Below are 18,226 nucleotides of genomic sequence, written 5' to 3'. Positions count from 1 at the left end.
TTCTGCTTTTTATTACACAGTCATACAAGACCAGAATATAGCTTTCCTTCCTTGCTTTGCTATGACATCTAGTACTTGGAAAAATATTTTTATGTTAGCTTTGAAAGGTCAGCCAAACTTAGGCAAAATTTTGTCACTTGTATATAAAAACAGCAAAAGAAAGGGGATTTTTTCTGCTGATTACATGTTGCAGAATGGATTATTTGGTTGCACACTACCTTCAGAAATAATAATAAAGCCTTTTATATGAGATGAAAACCTTTATCATAAACAGGTCCCAGCATCCTCACCCATGAATACAGCTCTGCCCATTATTCCTAGCTGGTGAGGAAAGGCAGACACACAGCTGTGGACAGCAGCACAGTTTTGTGAACAGCAGCACAGTTTTGTGAACAGAAAGAGATGAGTATACTGCAAGCTGGTGTGGCCCTGGCAGCAAAAATAGCATTGGATAAATGGCTAAAACTTGCACATCCCTGTGCACATCACTGAGCTCAGGTGACAAAAGCAGAAGAGATCTGATCGCAGTGTCAGGTGAAGCCCAGTAGTAAGTAAAGTCCAGAACATGCCTACTGGGCACTGCTCTGTAAGTTCTCCAGTGTCTTTTCCCAAGCTGTTGCAAGGTCCATTTCAGCTTTTTGCCATGCCTGCCCATTGTAGCAGTGTGTTTGGGAACTGAGTAACACTCTGCTCTAAAGACCAGACCTTTTGGAATACACCTGCTCTAACACATACAAAGGATTATGGCTCTTTCCTAATGTTCCAAGCAAAAAGACATCTAAGGTCTGGCGGACTGTATTTCAACACTTATGTTTCCTGCTTCTTCTGCCTTTTCCTCATTCCCTGCTACTTCTTTTCTCCCCTCTCCTCCTCTTTACCTTTCCTGAATCCCTGAAGTGGCCTCTTTCTGCCCCTGGGCTTCTGCTGCCTCACACCCCTCTCCTCTTACCAGTCCAGGCAATCTCAGCTACAGCTGAAGCAAGGAAGCTAAGGCAGAGGGTACTGGCTCACTGTATCTCATATTTGATGTCAGTAGTCTTCAGTACATAGGATCAGTCATTTAAAAATAATGTTAGAGGGACACTGAATAAATAGACAGTAAAACATAAAAAGCATAAAAATTTACTCACAAATTTAATTTAGATACCTAAGAAAAAAATACTTCCTTTTGGCTACAGGTTTTTTTCCTCTAAAGAGTTTCTTTTTATTGTATATATCTTTCTTCCCATGCAGAAACAGAAAATGTATATTAACCACAGATATACAAAGTACGTGTAAATCATGAAGGACTGAAAAATCATGACATCAGCTTTTGCCCACTTACATGAAAAAATTTGCAGTACATTAAAAGATGTAGTAGAGATGCTACTGCTAAAATATTAACTATCAGATATCACTTCTGCAACTGCACAGAACTCAAAGTGGTATCTGCTTTGTTCAGTCAGGGTTGACTTTTAATTCATTGATTGACAGTTTGTCATATGAAGCTCAGCTGTACAGTTTAGCTCTATACTTTGAGTGCATCAGCTGAGATGATTTCATTCTGTTGGAGTGTAATACCCCATGCACTTTTCGTGCCCCAGTGACTTCTCCTGGGCAACAAATGCATTTGCTGCAATTTAATCCTGGATAATGCAGCCCCAGGCTTCAGGGGTGTGGGGAGGTATGACATGCATGTTTAGGAAAACATTGGCTCTGTGTATACTAGGAGTTTCTGTTGGCATATCTCCATCCAGTTCTGTACAACAGAAGTATTTTGGCAGCAGTCAGCAATGCACTGATAACGAGTATTAGTTTCTTTACATTAACATAACTGCGCATACAGCTGAGTGGCAAAAATTATGAATCCTAAACTGTGAAGTCTTTTTTAAGAGTACTGAGTCACAAGATGGAAAGAAGAGACTGACAGTGCTACACTGGGTAGGGAAATATCCAGCAAATTCTATGCTTACTTTCAGGTTAACTGTTTTTGCTTCACCTTCATGTACAACCCATTTGGTGAAGGGAGGCACAGGATACAATTGATACCAGCTGCCTGCTTAGAGACGAAGGTGACCTCTGCATGAGTTGACAGTTCACATGACAAAAGTTTGTAATTTTTGGTGCTTTTTTGCCCATAAAGAAGATTGTAAGAAGCATTTCAAGATATAATTATTTTATTCTAATGAAAGGGCCAGATTTGGAGTACAGGAAGTAGTAAATTTTACAACAGTCTACATGAACAAATCACACAGTACCAGAGAGAAATTGTAGCACCTGCTAACTGGATCACTATTTCAAAGCCGTGTGGAAAGCATGGATGAAACACACTATTTCTAGCATGAGATACCAAGTGTTATCACTGTAGTTTACTGCAAGCTGGCAACAACCTGAAATACTCTGGCAGATTCTTGTCTACCGTCAGAAAATTCTGCAAGAAACTCTCTGTGACCCTGAACTTTATACTCTCTGGGGTGCTTATATATTTCTCAACCTGAGTGTATCCTGGAAGTCAAACTCCTAGGGATTTATTGTCTTGTGCCTCAAATAACATTGTGCCCTGCCCTCCAGCTGTACTTTTGCAGTCAAATATTTTCATTTTTTTCACTGGATAGTCTTGTGTTTATCTGGTTAAATTTATAGTCTCTTGAAGTAACCAAAGTTAGAACTGACTTCAGTATCCCATTCACATATTGACTGCTTTATTTATCAGCTTTGCAGCTTTTGGCAAACTTGAGCTTTAGTGCTTTCAAACTGGAACATATTTGTAACTTTTTTTTTTTTTAAAAGAACTACCCATCTATCATTATTCAAGATAATCTTACAAGTAATTCTCCTCTTTTTCTTTCTTATGCTTCCCCTGGGCCATGTCAGTGTATGTTTGTCACTGGGTACCATATATGTACCTTATACAAAAGCAAACATGAGCAGGCACAATGTAACTCAGGGGAAGATGGAAATATCCTAATGTCTGGATGAGTTTATATTGTGGGTTTTAGAGCAATTTACTTAACCCTAATTTAATAGATTTTTTAAAAATTTCAGCCAGTTTGTCATAGAATACATTGAAACAAACTGTCTTATTTTCATCATTTTACAAGTTAATGTAATGGATGCACAGGGGATTAAGGACATGTGTATTTTGTTGATTTTGATTTTTATTTTAATCCCTGAATTTAGTAAAAGAGTCCATTGCTATGTTGCCTTTTTTGTTGTTGTTTTTGTTTTGTTTAGTTTTTTGTAACATTGCATTGCTTATTGTTTTACTGGCTCAATACTGGCTCAAACTAACTAACTTCCAATGTACACCTGGAAAGTAGAGCTATTTTTCCCATCTCAGTGAGCTGTTTTGCCTAAATACAGACTCACACTTCAATTCCCTCAAGTTTCTTCTTTGAAACTAGTCATCTATACTTTCCTTCCTGAAAATAGATGGCATACAAAACAGAAGGCGTTACCTCCATGTCAGCTGCACTTAAGCCATGCAAGCTTCTGAAACCATCATGGCTAAAAATTCTCTGTTGCTTTCCAAATATACAAGTAAAATATACTGGGTGGGGGGGGGGAAAAACCAAACCAAAAATCAGTGCTTCAAGTTTAATATGTTCCATACATGCCAGTTAATCTAGTGGAACAATAACATAACTGGGTCTTAGCCAGGAACCCCCTACTAACTCAGATTCTTGCCTACACTTAATAAATACTTTTTACCATTTGATTACATGAGATTACTGTTGCATCATCTATCTTGTTCATATTAGATAAAATCATACCTGATATGTTTGAATGATCTTTTCCTGCCTCCCAAGAAGGGGTGTGGTTTGTCATGCATAAGCTTTGAGGCTTTGTAAGCATTCATTTCTACAAAATCCAAGGGCTTTCATGGAAAAAAAAAATCAAATCTCTTTTCTAAGCTTTTTCATGCTCTTCTTGAAAGAAAAGGATGGAAAATTCTTCTGAAGTCTGTTGCTTATGACAAACGTGAGACATTAGGAGTATACCACCACCAATGTCCAGATTGCAGTTCAATAACCACCACAACTTTTGTAAAGTAATGCCTGGTCAAGAGAAGGACTTGACTGAGAATAATATAGCACAACTTTCCTAAGAATAAGACATACCTAAGGGTGCTAAAGGTGCATGAATGTCACAGATTACTGTGCATGAACAACATACACAGGCATGGGCAGTAAAGTCTGTGCTTGCAGATCACATTTAGGAACGTAACGCACACAGCAGCTGTGGGATCAATTCAATAGGCCTAGTGGTTTCTAAAAATAAGAGGTGTATTACCTGCATTCTGCGTAGAGCTGTCTGTGGTTGTCAGTACCAACGTTCATGACAATGCCCAGAAGCATTTATTCTGGACTGTACACTAAATTTATAGCAATGTCATTCGAAAGAATATTAAGGAAAAATACATGCTTATCCTTAACTGCTTCTGTTTCAGCTGTGTACAGGTATAGATGGGCCATGAAACTGATGTGTAGCTTCAAGTTAGACAATAAACAAGGTTTTCACCTTGATTCAAGAAGTGAATACTAACCAAACAAATGTACATGGAAGTACCAGTCTGAAAAACTTTGATCTTTCTGCTACAGGGTATTAGTAAAAGTCCTTTCATCTGCAAGAGACAAGTAGAGGAGATGGAAAGCACAAAGGAAAGACACACCATTATTGGTGAAATCAATATATTATGAGCATGGGGTTGCACTATCAATTATTTAGGTTAACAAATAAGACAAAAGGTGCTGGGTTGAAGCTCCTCTATCACAGATCTGATGGGTTTTTTCTATGCAAATAGAAGAGAGATGTACTAAGAACCCACCTCAGTTAAGTGTACAGTAAAGACAAAAGTACTACAGAAAGTTTTGTTTCCATTCTCCCACATGGCTACTCCACTCATCCTCTAAAACAGTTTCTTAAATGCTTTTTTAAATGTTGGTATGATGTATGAGTTTTCCAGAAAATTTCTGAAACCACAACTATAGGATTTCATGTCACCAGGAATGTCATTCTTTGAGAAGATTCATTTTGATGTTGTTCAGAGATCTGGCACATGTGTTAGATTAGGGCCATGTGCAACTTGAGCAGTTGTAAGGACCAGATTATGGTTTTGGGACCCCCTATCCCTGCTGGTCACACTCATATCCCACATGGGGTGCCATGCTTTCGCTGGTCCTCCCATGCACATACCTGCTGGCTGCAGCTGCAGAACAGCTGGGCTATCTGTGCTGGGCCACCAGCTCAAGAAGGTACAAAAAATACAGAGCTATTTGGGGAGTTCTCATATTTCAGTTCTTTCCTGTGACCTGTGAAGGAAAGGACACTGGGCTTGATGTTCTGGTGGCTGTTGGCTGAATTACAGTGTACTGTATACTGAGAAGAGTGAATCCTGACATATCCAGAAACAATTACAACTTATCGACAAGACTCTTATCTGGAGAAGTTATATCAAACCTCTGCACATTTGTGGGATATTATTAGCTACTTGTTCCAAGTCATTATTTTTTTTGGTCTCAAATATGCAAACATTTTTCAGCAAAGAAGGAATGAATTAATTTCCTTTGGCTATTTCAGCAAAAAATAAAATGGCAGAAGTTTTTCACCAGACCTGCAGGTTGTTCTGAAATGCTGGATATCACACTCACCATGGTATTTCTCATTCTTGTTCTGTCCTTTACATAGTTAGCTCTAGAGAAATTACTATTCTAGGCCTGACTTTGAAAAACTCACAGAAACACAGATGTGGAAGAGCTCCATTTGTTGTTTACAGTTCATTAAATTACCAAATTTTTGTTTATTACAGAGAGCTTTCATGGAGGAAAGCTTGATTGAAACAGAACTAGTCAAGCTGCCCAACACACTCACTGGACATGGCCAGTAAAAAGAAGCTACAGAGCCTTAAACTCCATATTATTCTTTGTTAAACTTTCTACCAACCTTTTAGAGCCAAAAGAGAGAGGTACTCAAAGATATACTGAAGCTGAGCAAACAAGCTTAGGCCTAGAATCTGTAGCCTGTGTGCATAGAACCAGATTTATTTTTTGTTTGACTCCACCTCAAGTCCTGTTTTAGAATCACAGAATCATTCCGGTTGGAAGGGATCTTGGGAGCCTGTGTGGTTCAAACTGCTCAAGGTTGGGTGAAAACTGAACCAGATTATGTCCAGACATAGCACGAAAACTCCATGAACAGACATCCTGCAAACTTCTTTGGTGACTTTTTCAATGTGTAACTAGCCCCACAGAATGTTAGTATCTTAATTTAAGAATCAAACTAGAGAATTGAAAACTTCATCTCCACATTCTGTCTTGCTCACTTCTTAGACACTAGAAGGAGTTCCTAAATAATAATGCAACTCACACTGAACTTTTCAGTATTTCAGAAGAAATACTTACTGCAAGAAAGCTTACAGAGACTGCAAGCTGTTCCAACAACAGTGAAATGCCGAAGTCAGTGTCAATAGAACTGGGTACTGGGTAGCTGCGCTACAAGTTCATGACTCCTAATAAAAATATCACTTGATCCAAAAATGTCTTTGCTCTTTTCTGAGATCTGATATCTGAATTAGAGTAGGTCATATGGGAAGCTTAATAGGAACGCACAAGTAATCTCAGAATTTTCTCTGACAGTTCAGGAGGGCACATTTGCAAAGACTTCCAGTAAATATCAGTATTCCCTTTCTTGAAGACAAACTGAAAGGGGAGACTCATGCCTAACTCTAGATTTTAACATTGCACATAGTAAAACCTGCAAAAAGGAGTAGTAGAAAAAATACGGCAAAAAATAAACTATAAAATGCCCTAGAAGGACTGAAGAGAAACCCGTGGAAAGAAAGGTCTGTTTGAGGCCTGAAGGGACAGGTGTAACAAGTGTCTTCTTATTAGAACATACTCCTACAGTTTTAAACTTAATTCCTATGTAATACTGGGAAAACCCCAAAACATATTACATAAGAAGAAACCTCAAGTACTGTGGCAAGGGAATCATTGCAGCTTGTCCAGCTGCTGCTTTGAATCCATGGCTTTTTTCCGATTGTGATCATCTTCACAGAACAACTTGGGAGACACAAAAATAAAAAAAAAGCTCTTCAAGAGCTTGTAGTTTCAGCCATAATCTATGCTGACTTGAAGCACAAAATAGTATTCAAAACCAAGAGAGTAAGTTTTTTATGGTGTGTGACTTCACAGTTACCACAGGATGTAGTCTAATAACTTGCAATGTTCTACACAACTACATATATATGTTTTCAAAATTAATCGTCCTTAACTGTTTCAAAAATTTAAAAACTTATTTGGTAAATATTTCTAAAAGTACCTAATATGTTACAATAATTGTACAAAGCAAATTCAAAAGTATCTCTATTTTGGCAGAGTAAAACTCTTTTAAAAAGGCAAAGAGGTACTGGTTTTGAATTTTCATCCGGTTGTGCTATTGGTATCTTTGTCTTAGAAACAATGAAAAATCAACATCCTTTTTAGCAAGCACAATCTTAACAGCTTTCTGGCACTCAGAATTCCTATTTCCTTTGAAATAGACTAAAGAAATTAAACTCATCCCTAAGGAAAACGGCCTTGATGCCACTAGAGGTCACCCTAGGAATAAAATCAGTATGCTGCATGCACAAGAACTTTCACAAAAACACCACTGTTGCTTGACATTTCAAGCACAAATGCATAGAAGAACATAGCTCACAGAAACATTGTGAATATCAAAATTTTGAATTCCTAAGAGAAATCTTTCCCTTATTCTGAGGCTACTGCAAACTGACTACACTGCTGTTTAGCATATTTTAGCCCTTGGATGCCTGGTAGCACTGGGGACATGTTGCCTTATCTCTTGCAAGAAAAAACCCCAACCAAACAAAAAAAATGCAACCAACCAACCAAAAAAAAACCAAAACCAAAACTCCTTGAAATTATGGACTTCAGATTATTTCTCTGAAGTGCTTTATTTAGCCCATACATAAGATATCATTTTTCAGCACCAAGAATGATAGTCTTAAAACAGGCCATCTATTACTCTCCATGGACTATGCTGGATTTGTGTGGGAAAACACAAACTGCCAGTTTCCTCAGCTTCTGTCATTTTGTGATTGAAAACACGTGTGTCTCTTCATTTCATGGCATTAGTACAGATCAAGACTCTTCTGCTTCATATGAAAAAAGTTAAATGTCATCTCAGTTCTGGTTTGTAAAGCGGTGAAAGAAACCAAGCCCATTTTATTTAAATAATAGATTAACTCTGATGCAAACCAGCAGTTTGGAAGTGCTATGTGCTTTCCATTCACACAGATCACAGCAGATGAGTTCAAGACAATTATAATTATTAGACTAATTAATGTTATATATGTCTGTAAGAGGATGCAATGGCTGCAGAGAGGACTACCATACACTTCCTGAACCCCCCTTATATCCAGAGCAGGTACAAACCGTGGTGGACCAGCATTTCTAGTGGCATGAGCCACATTGGAAGGGTTCAAGGACAGGAATTGGATGGAACTTCGAGCAACCTCATATAGAGAAAGATGTCCCTCCCCATGGCCGGAGGATTGAACTGGATGATCATTAAACCTCCTTTCCAACCCTAATCATTCTGTGATTCTGGGATTTAACACTCTGGACAACTGGGAACAGCAGTTCTCCATTTTAACTCTTCTGATACGCAGAAATGCGTTGGACAACATATTTGCATCCTGTCAGGTATCAGATATGTGGTAGTGACAGCATCACAAGCATTGGAAGAACCGTTGCTTGAAATCTTTTCCTAAAACTGGCTGGAATACTCCTGCAGGAGTACCCTGATGCATTCATTATACAGCACTGTCTGTCCCTGCTGTACTCTGTGTTGATCATGTTCTTTCACTTCTAGTCAAGGAAAGGTAAGCAAGCAGAATGAAACCTGCTCTAAAGAAACACAGAGCAGAGAAAAAAGAAGGGCATAGACTGATACTAATATTTTCAGAACAGGCATCTAGCTTTGAAAATGTAGGAAAAGATGGTACAGGCAAAGCTGCAGAGGAAAAAAAAAAAGGAAAAATATCCCTATTTTTTATTGAAACAAATATGCGTTACAAATCCAAATATAAAAATAACATGCCAAAACCTTTGCTCTTAGGCATCTGCCACACTAAGTCAAATGCTGGTATGCATTTTCAGGGACTCAAACATATCTATTGTTTCTGACGCACCTCTTAATTTTATTTTTCACGAGGAATCAACTTTTTCAAGGGAATTTTGCTTAACAAAGAACTCGGAAACAGCTCTTTGAATAACATCAGAAATACAGCATCTTATTTCTAAAATTCAAGTTGTAAAACCTGAAAAAACAAGCGATTTTTGTTTGGTTTGGTTGGGATTTTTTTAATAAAATATTGATAAAACTGTTCCTTAATACTGAAATCTGTACAAAGGATGCAAATTCCTTACAAAGACCCACATTTGTCCTATTTTTTTCATTTCAAGTAGCTCTACAGGGACAATGGAGTTGGACAGCAATTTACTCCCAACAAACCTCCTCAGAAGCAGAAAGGTTTTGCCATCAGGCTCTACATTTTACAGAAATACTACTTTAAAGCATCATAAGACAATGCTTCACTAGAATCAAATAAAACACCAACTTTTCTTCCACAACACTGCAAACCCCAGGAAAAGGTTTTCTTTCCACTCTTTTCTCCCATCTTTTCCACCCAGTTTTTGATACAGTGTTTTTGCTGTCAATACTTAAGCAGTGTGCACATTACTTCATTTTAAATACTGCCTCAAAGTGCAGTTAGGCATGCAAAAGGAACTTTGTATCCTGCCCAAAAATGCAGTTAAATGTGTTACCCTGGAAGATCTCAATCCAGATAACTAAAATTATTTATTTACATAATAAGGTATTTTTTGCAGTTAATAAAGATGAAAGGCACACTGAGATGAATCCTTGCAAATTTACATAAAGTATTCAATGTTTCTGGTGGTGTGCTGACAAACTTTGAGCGTCCCTTGTCTCTGATGATACCTCCCATCCATTTATGTCCTTTTTTAACTCCCAGCATATGGTGTTTTAAAAGAGATCGCTAAGAGCAATGGGCTAAGTAGTGGTGTTTTCCTTCAAAAAGAAATCCACATCTTAAGTACAGCCATAAGGGAAACAGATCTGCACTTTAAGATCTGACTAGAATAGTTTCTTGAAGGGTTTTAACCATAAAATGCTTTAAGTTAAGGGGAAAAAAAAGGCAGCTGGAAGATGTTAACTTGGTTTTTAGTTGAAACAATGGTGTGTTTTATTTCATGTTGGGATTTCAACAGACTCTTAATTAGACTTTTAACCATGCAGTTTTCATTTAAAAATATCTTGATGACATTCTGATCATCAGGAAGTTCCTGGGAGACTTGACACCTGTTACTCTTTGAAAGAACATTCATCCAGAAGGGCAGGCAGGCAAATAATACTCCCCAACTCATAGAATAAATATTAAGTCTAAATATCCAGAGTATTTAAAAAAATAATGTAAATACTGGAAAATACTTTGTGCGGTCCAGACTTAGTGAGAATACACAGAGAGCAATGCTCAAAACAAAAGGCAAAAACACATGGGTTGCCTGCTGTGAGGAGAAATACTAACAGAATATTCACACTATGAATGTATAGCTGGTAAAGTCACTACTATGGCATTTCCTAAGGACATGAAAAAATCTTACTTACCTATGTTATGAAAAACAGCTTAGTTATCGAAAACAGCATTTGAAACACAATTTTTCTATGTAGTAAAAAAGTCAGTGTACAAGACCAGATATTATCATTCAGATTGAAACACACATTCAGAATATATTAGTTCATTTTTCAAAAGATTGAATAAAGAATTCTCGTAAACAGCACCTCTATGATTCATCTTGATGTAATTTGTAAGAGTGGCAAAAAAATTACTAAATACATGGTATTCAAACCTGAAGTGAATTAAAGAAAACACTCCATGTTATTCTGAGGACAGCACCTTTAGATTGAACTTCAGAGGAGAAGAGGAGAGGGCAGGGGAGGGGAGGAGTTGGACAAGACTCACAACAGTCATCTAGTCTTCTTCAGGGCTGACCAAAAGTGAAAGCATATTAAACCAGGGTGTTCAAATGCTTTCCAAACAGTCAGGTATGGGGCATTGATCACCAGTCTAGGAAGCTTGCTCTTGGTAAAGCAACTTTTCCTAATGTCAAGTCTGAACCTTCCCTGATGCAGCTTTGAACCTTTCACATGTGTCCTGTCACTGGATAACAGGAAGATGAGATCGGCAAGTCCTTCACTTGCCCTTCTCACACCGATAAAAATCAACTGAGTTTGATTCCTGGGCTTTACTGACATGGACAAAATTATTTTTAGTGCTCATTTTTAAATCAAAATAAAAAATGATAAAGGTATGAAACAATAAAATCATCAGCAAAGCTTGAGATGCATGGGTAAATTAGAAAGAGAAACTGTTTTGTTATTCTGCAGTAACTTACTTGCCTGACTTTTAGAAGAAAAGACAGTCCCCAAATTTTCTCTCTCTCATTAAGAGACAACTGTTCTCTGTGTTATGTATACATAGAAATACACATATCAGCTGCAATCTGGTCTGAGTTAGCTCCATCTTTTATGTGAAGTAGGTCCATGAAGGCACATTTTGGGATTCTTTTATGGATCTAAATGAGGGGGGGATCTAAACTATGATTGCCCCAGCAGTTTTCCGTCAAATTTTGGCTGAAATTTACTGTCCCAATAGTGGAATTATGTTATGAACACTCCTAGGCCGTTTCAGTACAAAGTCAGTGGAGTCAGCTTAAAGCATCTTAAACCAAATTTGGATGACTTTACACTTATGTGAACAACTTGCACAGACACTTTTAGCTTTACAGTGTCAACAGAAACTGCAAGAAATAACTTCTCAACTTCAATAACTAGATGTGAGACAAATGAGCTGTATATGCCTTCAGTCCCCCTTGGAATGAGAAAAATTAAGAAGAATGTTAGATTGTGGCAACATGGCTACTAGCTCAGCCTCAGGACAAATCAATGTCTGTTAATGGGAATTCAGATTAGACTCATCAGAGACCACACCCCCAGATCTGTAAGAATTGTGTATTATTTTTCTCACCACACATAAAATCAGGTGCCTTTTGAGTCAATTTTCAGGCAAAGTTCACACAGTCCATGTTCTTTGGGGCATGGACCATTTTAGAAATACAATGGCAAAAAACTGTCATAGGAATTACAACCTGCCTCCCAAGCAGATTCAGCCCCGGGAGAGCTCGTTGCCCCTGTTGTATCCTATTGTATCTGAAATGTTATGCTCTTACCGAGAGCTGCTCTCTGAATCTGCCTCTGGATCATCTTCCCTTTCAGATGGTCTGTAAAAGACACAAAATGTAAATAATTAGAATTCAGAATGTCAAAAATCAATGAAGTCATTGCCTATTTCCCATCATTTGCAACTCCCTGTGCTGCGGGCCAATTTTAGGGGTTTTTTGTGATCCAAAGGACAAGTAGATTTCTGAGTTCTCTCCTCTCTACTGGCAGTAAACAAGTAGGCACAATGTGACTCTACACATAGTGAGATTTACATATACTCTACATATACTGAGATTTGTCTGGTAAGAAAAACTGAAAATGAAGCATTTACTGTCAAGCACTTTCACAGGATAATGATCTCCTGCTGCTAGACACAGAAGAAGTCCAAGTGGGACCAGAAGATATACAGAATTCCAAGTATTTGTTCGAAATACTTAAAGGTGCTTATGAGATAGTAGGTCACTAGTCCCCTCCTTTGCCAGTGAAAAACTAATTTCCCACTGACCATTTTTTCCTGTCTGTCCTGCTTAGTTTTAAGTATCCCATGCACTATAGCTTCTGCAAGTTCTACTACTGTCCTGGTTCTGGCCAGGGTGAATTTTTTCAGTTGCTGGGAGAGGACATGGCAAGGACCATGAGGTTATTCTGTACCACCTCACACCATTGCTGGGGGCAGGGGAAAGGGACACTCTTCTGGTGAGAAGGGTCGAGTAAAGGTGGCAGAGGGAGCCATCCTGTATTGTCTAATATTGGGGAGGTTTTCCATGTGAATGGCTTCTTTTCCTCTACTCTCTGTCATTAGCATGGTTGCTATTATTGTTTGTTTTCTCATCTCACTGCTGTTTCCAGTAAATTGTTCTTATCTCGACCCGTGATCTTTGCCTTTCTTACCTCCAACAGTCCTCTCCATCCCACCATAGCTGGGAAGGGGAGGGGAGAATGGGGCAGTGAAAGAGGGCAGTGTGTGGTCTGGAGAATCTTGGTGGGGGCACTGAGTTGGGGAGTAACATTCCTAAATCACGGCAACTGGATTCACTGTGTAGATGCCATTGGTTTTCAATCAAAAATTAACCAATTCCATTATCTCGACATTCCTAGTTAGGCTCCCATGCCTCATATAATTCACTTTTATCCTTCTTTTATCAATTTCCTCCCTGATCTATGACAATGGGCCAGTTTCCCAATTATTCCAAACAATAGATTACCACATGGGAAGCCATTATTTATAGATATTAATGGAACCAATAAAGGAAAAACATAACTCTAAATATGCAATTTCAGAAGGCTATGTATTCTGAAGAGGGATGGGATTATGCCTCTCAAGTTTTCAAATTAAAACAATTTCTAAGCAGAGACTTGTTCATAATCTTTACTAAGCTGTAAGTCTGGATACCAGGGAAAGAAAAAAAATCCATGCTGGATTCACCTTTTTTTCCCCCAGACCTGTGATTATCTATATCATATTAGCATGCATTTTGAATTAAGAATATAATTTTGCTTACAAGTGAAGTCTTACAGAGTAAGCTAATCAAAAGCAAATTAAGTCATTAAAAGCTGGCAAATACTTAACTAGAGGATATAAAAAAACATTTAAATTCACAAGTCATGAGAATTAGATTGTTCTGTGAGCACAAAAGAACCATAACAAATTAAATTTCTTTGGAAATTATGAGAATACTTGTTAAGCATTTAGTAGCATTGTAGTAAATGTATTACTTGCAATACATTACAGTATAACAGTCAAGTTTTGTTGTTTTGAATGTTTATAGAAAACAAACAAAAGAAAACACCTTACTTACTCCTTGACTATAAAATAGGCATAGAGTTGTATTTTTCTGCAGAGGAAGTTTTATTATTTTTAATTATTTTTAATTAAACCAATTAATTTTTCTGTAATTAAAGTTATCTGTAAAATTAGGAAAAACCTTCAGCTACTGAGAAACAGGTTAAGTGAAATAACTAACTTCATCTAACCCTGCTAAAAAACCAAATAAATCCTCCATCTCAGCTGTACTAACACTCAACCAAAAAACCACATTCAGTTAAATAAGCTGATTCCTGTAACTATAGAAAAATCCCCCTTGATTACTAAATTTTACCAATAAAAGCCCAGTTGAATAATCAACATTCATGCTATTTGTGCTTGGAAAGCTCTATAAAGCAACTCAGTTGATTTCAATACTCAATGAAATGTGATTAAACATGCTACTTTTTCCTCAGATTGCTTTTTGCTATACTGACTATTTAGATTCTTGTATTCTATCTCACTGTGTCACACGGTGTGATGTTACTCACTCAATATTGAGCCATGAGACAGTAATGAAGCAATTTGTAGTAGTCTTGAAACTCATCTCAATGGATTACCATTAACAGAGATGCCTCAGAAACTATCTATACATTTATCTTTGTGTAAGGGCTCAGAAACTCTCTTTCGAAGCACTGTGAGCTGCAAAAGGCAACTGCCACTCTCATTTGAAAAAAATGGTTCTAGAAATAGCAACAGGCTGTTCGTCAAGAGCCACCTGAAAATAAAGGTGACATACAGTTCTCAATCCTGTCAATACATAGTGTTATTTCTCCTTCTTTAACCTTGCTAGGAACAGATCATCAGCAATCTAAATATTTTGCATTTCAAGTCGCAATGAGGTCAACCGAAAAAAAGCAGGCCAAACAAGTCAATGAGAGTAAGATCAAACAGATAGACAACAGCTTGCAATCAATACAAATATGTGGAAACACAAGAACGCTGAGACTGGGTTTTAAATGATTATAGCCAAGAGGCTTGACTATCAATTAGGTAGAATTTACTCTGAGCGCAGCTGGGATAGAAACCACAGAGGCTGCAGAAGTTCTACTTGTACTGCAAGCTTTGTCAGACCATTGTCAGAAACTGTCCCAAATGTTCCTCTCTCCCTTTGTACACTTCTGCACCATCCATGACATGGACCATAATGTTGCAAGAAAACTTCTTCTATTGGCAGCTTTGTGAAAGAATGAGAAGTTTGAATCAGACAAGATGTAATCAGAGAGGAACCAAAGAAAACTTCTCCATTGGCTAGAAAAATAAAACTTCATCCTTACCATTCTTCTAGAAAAAGAGTTTTCTTTTTCTTCTTTAAATAAAAATAGAAAGGTGACATTTATCCAATTCACATAGTCCAAACTACCTTTTCAGGGCAGCAAAAACTGAACTTCATTTCCCAGAAAACTTCCTGAGGAGAAACTGAAATTGTATTATGGGAAAAGTAGGCCAAACATGAATTCTGATTCAGGGGACATGGTGGTATCATGAGGCACCTGACTATAATTCCATACCAAGGCTTAGCCAGCCAGATATGATTTAATCTTTCATTTTGTTTTAATCCAATTTGAAATTGGACAGTTTGTTTAGATTTCATTTGGGAAAAAATTGTTTTCACGTAGAAGCTCTTATTTTTGACAAACCCTTAAGATTTTCTGTGTATGTTTTTGATTAAAATAATCTTGTTTTGTTTTCACTATAAATACTTGTGGGGGAGAATGAATGTTTCTGACCTGCTCTTCTTTTCTGCTTCTGAGAACACCATTGCCCCAATGCTAGGCCTGAAGTTCATAAGTGACAGAAGTAGGGGATGATTCCAGTACTGTTGCCTGCACAGATCTTCCCATATAAACAAAAGGAAGATTTTAGTCTTAAGTACTGCCAGTTCTACAATCTTCATAAACACAAATATTTACCCAAAGAAATATGAGGAATCACATTCTCATAAAAAACCCCACCATGTCTTCTGAGTCCAACAGTGTAAAGCTGTGGACAAGGTAGGTCTTAAATGTGGTTTGCAAAAATTGAATTTAAGATGTGGAGAACATCTCTCAACATATGGCTAATTATGTTTTCTGAAGTTTCACCAAAAAAGAAACTAAAAATAGGTCTATAGCTGATACCAAATAATTTTTTCCAGCAGAGTAATTCTTCATTTGGAGATAACGGTCCCAATAAAATGTTGACTGCTGCAACTCCACATGTTTTGGCAAGAAAAGTAGTTTTGGGGAATTTAAGAATTCACTCAGCATGCAGCCAGCTGTCATTAGGCTGTGATAAATCTGTTGGTTTTGGCCTGCATTTCTGGACACATGTGCCATCCTGAGATATGGAAAAGAGATGAACTGGTAACACAGAATTCGGCTTTGTGACAGGAGACAAAAGCAAGGAGAGAGATGGAGAAGACAAAATAGAATAGAGAAATCTAATTAAGAGTGATGTAAAGCAGAGGAAAGTATCCCATATGGTGACTAAATATGACAGAATACATAACTTGAATAACATGGCTGTCCTTCAACTTCTTGTCTTTGCGTTGTTCCAGACTGTTTCAAGGATCTGAAATTATCTTCCAATGTATTACAGACAATGAATGCTTTGACCTGAAGCATATGCTTCAGGACAATACAAAAGTGAATATGTTACAATTAAAAAACCACTAATTTAAAAAAGTGTTTTTGTTTTGTTTGGGTCCATGTTACAGGTTTTAAAACTTCTCTTATGTTTTATTAGATTCTCAATATAATACTACTATAAGGTTTCAAAGACTGCTAACTCAAGCACTGACAGGCTAAAGCCTTTGTCAATGATTTCTCATCTCTTGTTATTTTTTAGTATTTCTCTATTATTTTACATTTTCCAAGCCTGCATTTATCTTAATACATCCTTTCATCATGGAGATCCTGAAACCTTCACACCTCAAATAGGATGCTGTATGTTTTACTTTCTTCATTGTTAAATCATTTTTGGTGTTACATAAAATATCTAGCAGAACATCCTCTTATGCATCCAGGGCATCTGATTCCTGGAATTCACGCTCCAGGGCATTTTGGGTCCCTAATCATGCTATGTGGTATTAGATGTTTCTTTTTTTTCTGTTTCTCACACTGCCACACCAGTCTACAGGCTGGGGGTGCACAAGAAGCTGTGATGGAACTCAGCTGGGACAGCTGACCCCAGTGGACCAAAGGGATATTCCACACCATGTGGCATCATGTTTAGTTAAAAAAGGCTAGGGAAAACAAGAATGAAGCAGAGCCATTTGGAATGATGGTATTTGTCTTCCCAAGTCACTATTAGGAGTGAAGGAACCCTGCTTTCCTCGAGATGGCTGAACACCTGGCTGTTGACAGGGAGTGAAGGAATTCCTTATTTTGCTTTGCTTGCACACACAGGTTTTGCTTTACCCATTAAATTATCTTTATAACGACCTATGAGTTTTCTTACGTTTACCTTTCTGATTCTTTCCCCAGTCCCACCAGAGGGGAGCAAGCAAGTGGCTGTGTGGTGCTTTTTTGCCAGCTGGGCTTAAACTACGACAGGAAATAAGTGGGGCTTTTGTTTGTAATGCAATGCCCCTATATTTGCAGTTGGACCCAGCTACCACCCAACTATGAAGACCAACTCAAGACTCTCGATCTATCCAATCTGATTCATGAAGTTGCGTGCGCCCACTTGAATCAGATAAGAAGTCCTGCTGAATGAGAAGAAATTAAAGATGTATATTCAGCAAATAATCACTCAGAGACAAAGAGGGGAACAATCAGATAACTTCCATGAGCCTTGTACAGATATATTTTTAACTGAGCTTGAGGTTAGAGTTATAACAGCTTACAAAGTATTCCTGCAAGTAGGAGATATTGAACCCAAGTGTAGATATTCAAATGGAACAATTTCTCAAATTGAGAAGATCTAACAGATATAGAAAATCTTACCAGATGTGTTAGAATATTTTTTTAAAATCTGGTGATAAAATTATATAAGAACACAGTCTATGATAAAAAAGTATCTGACAAGAAAAGTAATGGAATAAAAAAAATATTCTGTTCTACTGCAAAATCTTGCAGCACTAAGAGCAAATAAACCATTCAGCCTTTCTCTGACCCAGAGAAATATTTGGGACAAATTCTCAATTTTCTTTTC

The 18,226-nt window shown here is 37.5% G+C and overlaps 1 protein-coding gene across 3 annotated transcripts in view; it reads right to left on the bottom strand.

Moving 5' to 3' along the window:
• KIF6 (kinesin family member 6) overlaps positions 1-18,226 on the bottom strand; it is a 156,859-nt gene that overhangs the window by 17,976 nt on the left and 120,657 nt on the right. For all 3 annotated transcript variants that reach the window (XM_017742350.1, XM_017742349.1, XM_017742348.1), the window contains one exon: positions 12,294-12,344. In XM_017742350.1, the coding sequence (XP_017597839.1) occupies positions 12,294-12,344 (51 nt within the window). The remainder of the gene's footprint in view (positions 1-12,293; positions 12,345-18,226) is intronic.

The sequence above is a fragment of the Corvus brachyrhynchos genome, unplaced genomic scaffold, assembly GCF_000691975.1.
Source record: "Corvus brachyrhynchos isolate BGI_N302 unplaced genomic scaffold, ASM69197v1 scaffold188, whole genome shotgun sequence".
NCBI lineage: Eukaryota > Metazoa > Chordata > Aves > Passeriformes > Corvidae > Corvus > Corvus brachyrhynchos.
The sequence above is the reverse complement of the archived record's forward strand: the minus strand, read 5'-3'. Positions and strand labels throughout refer to the sequence as shown.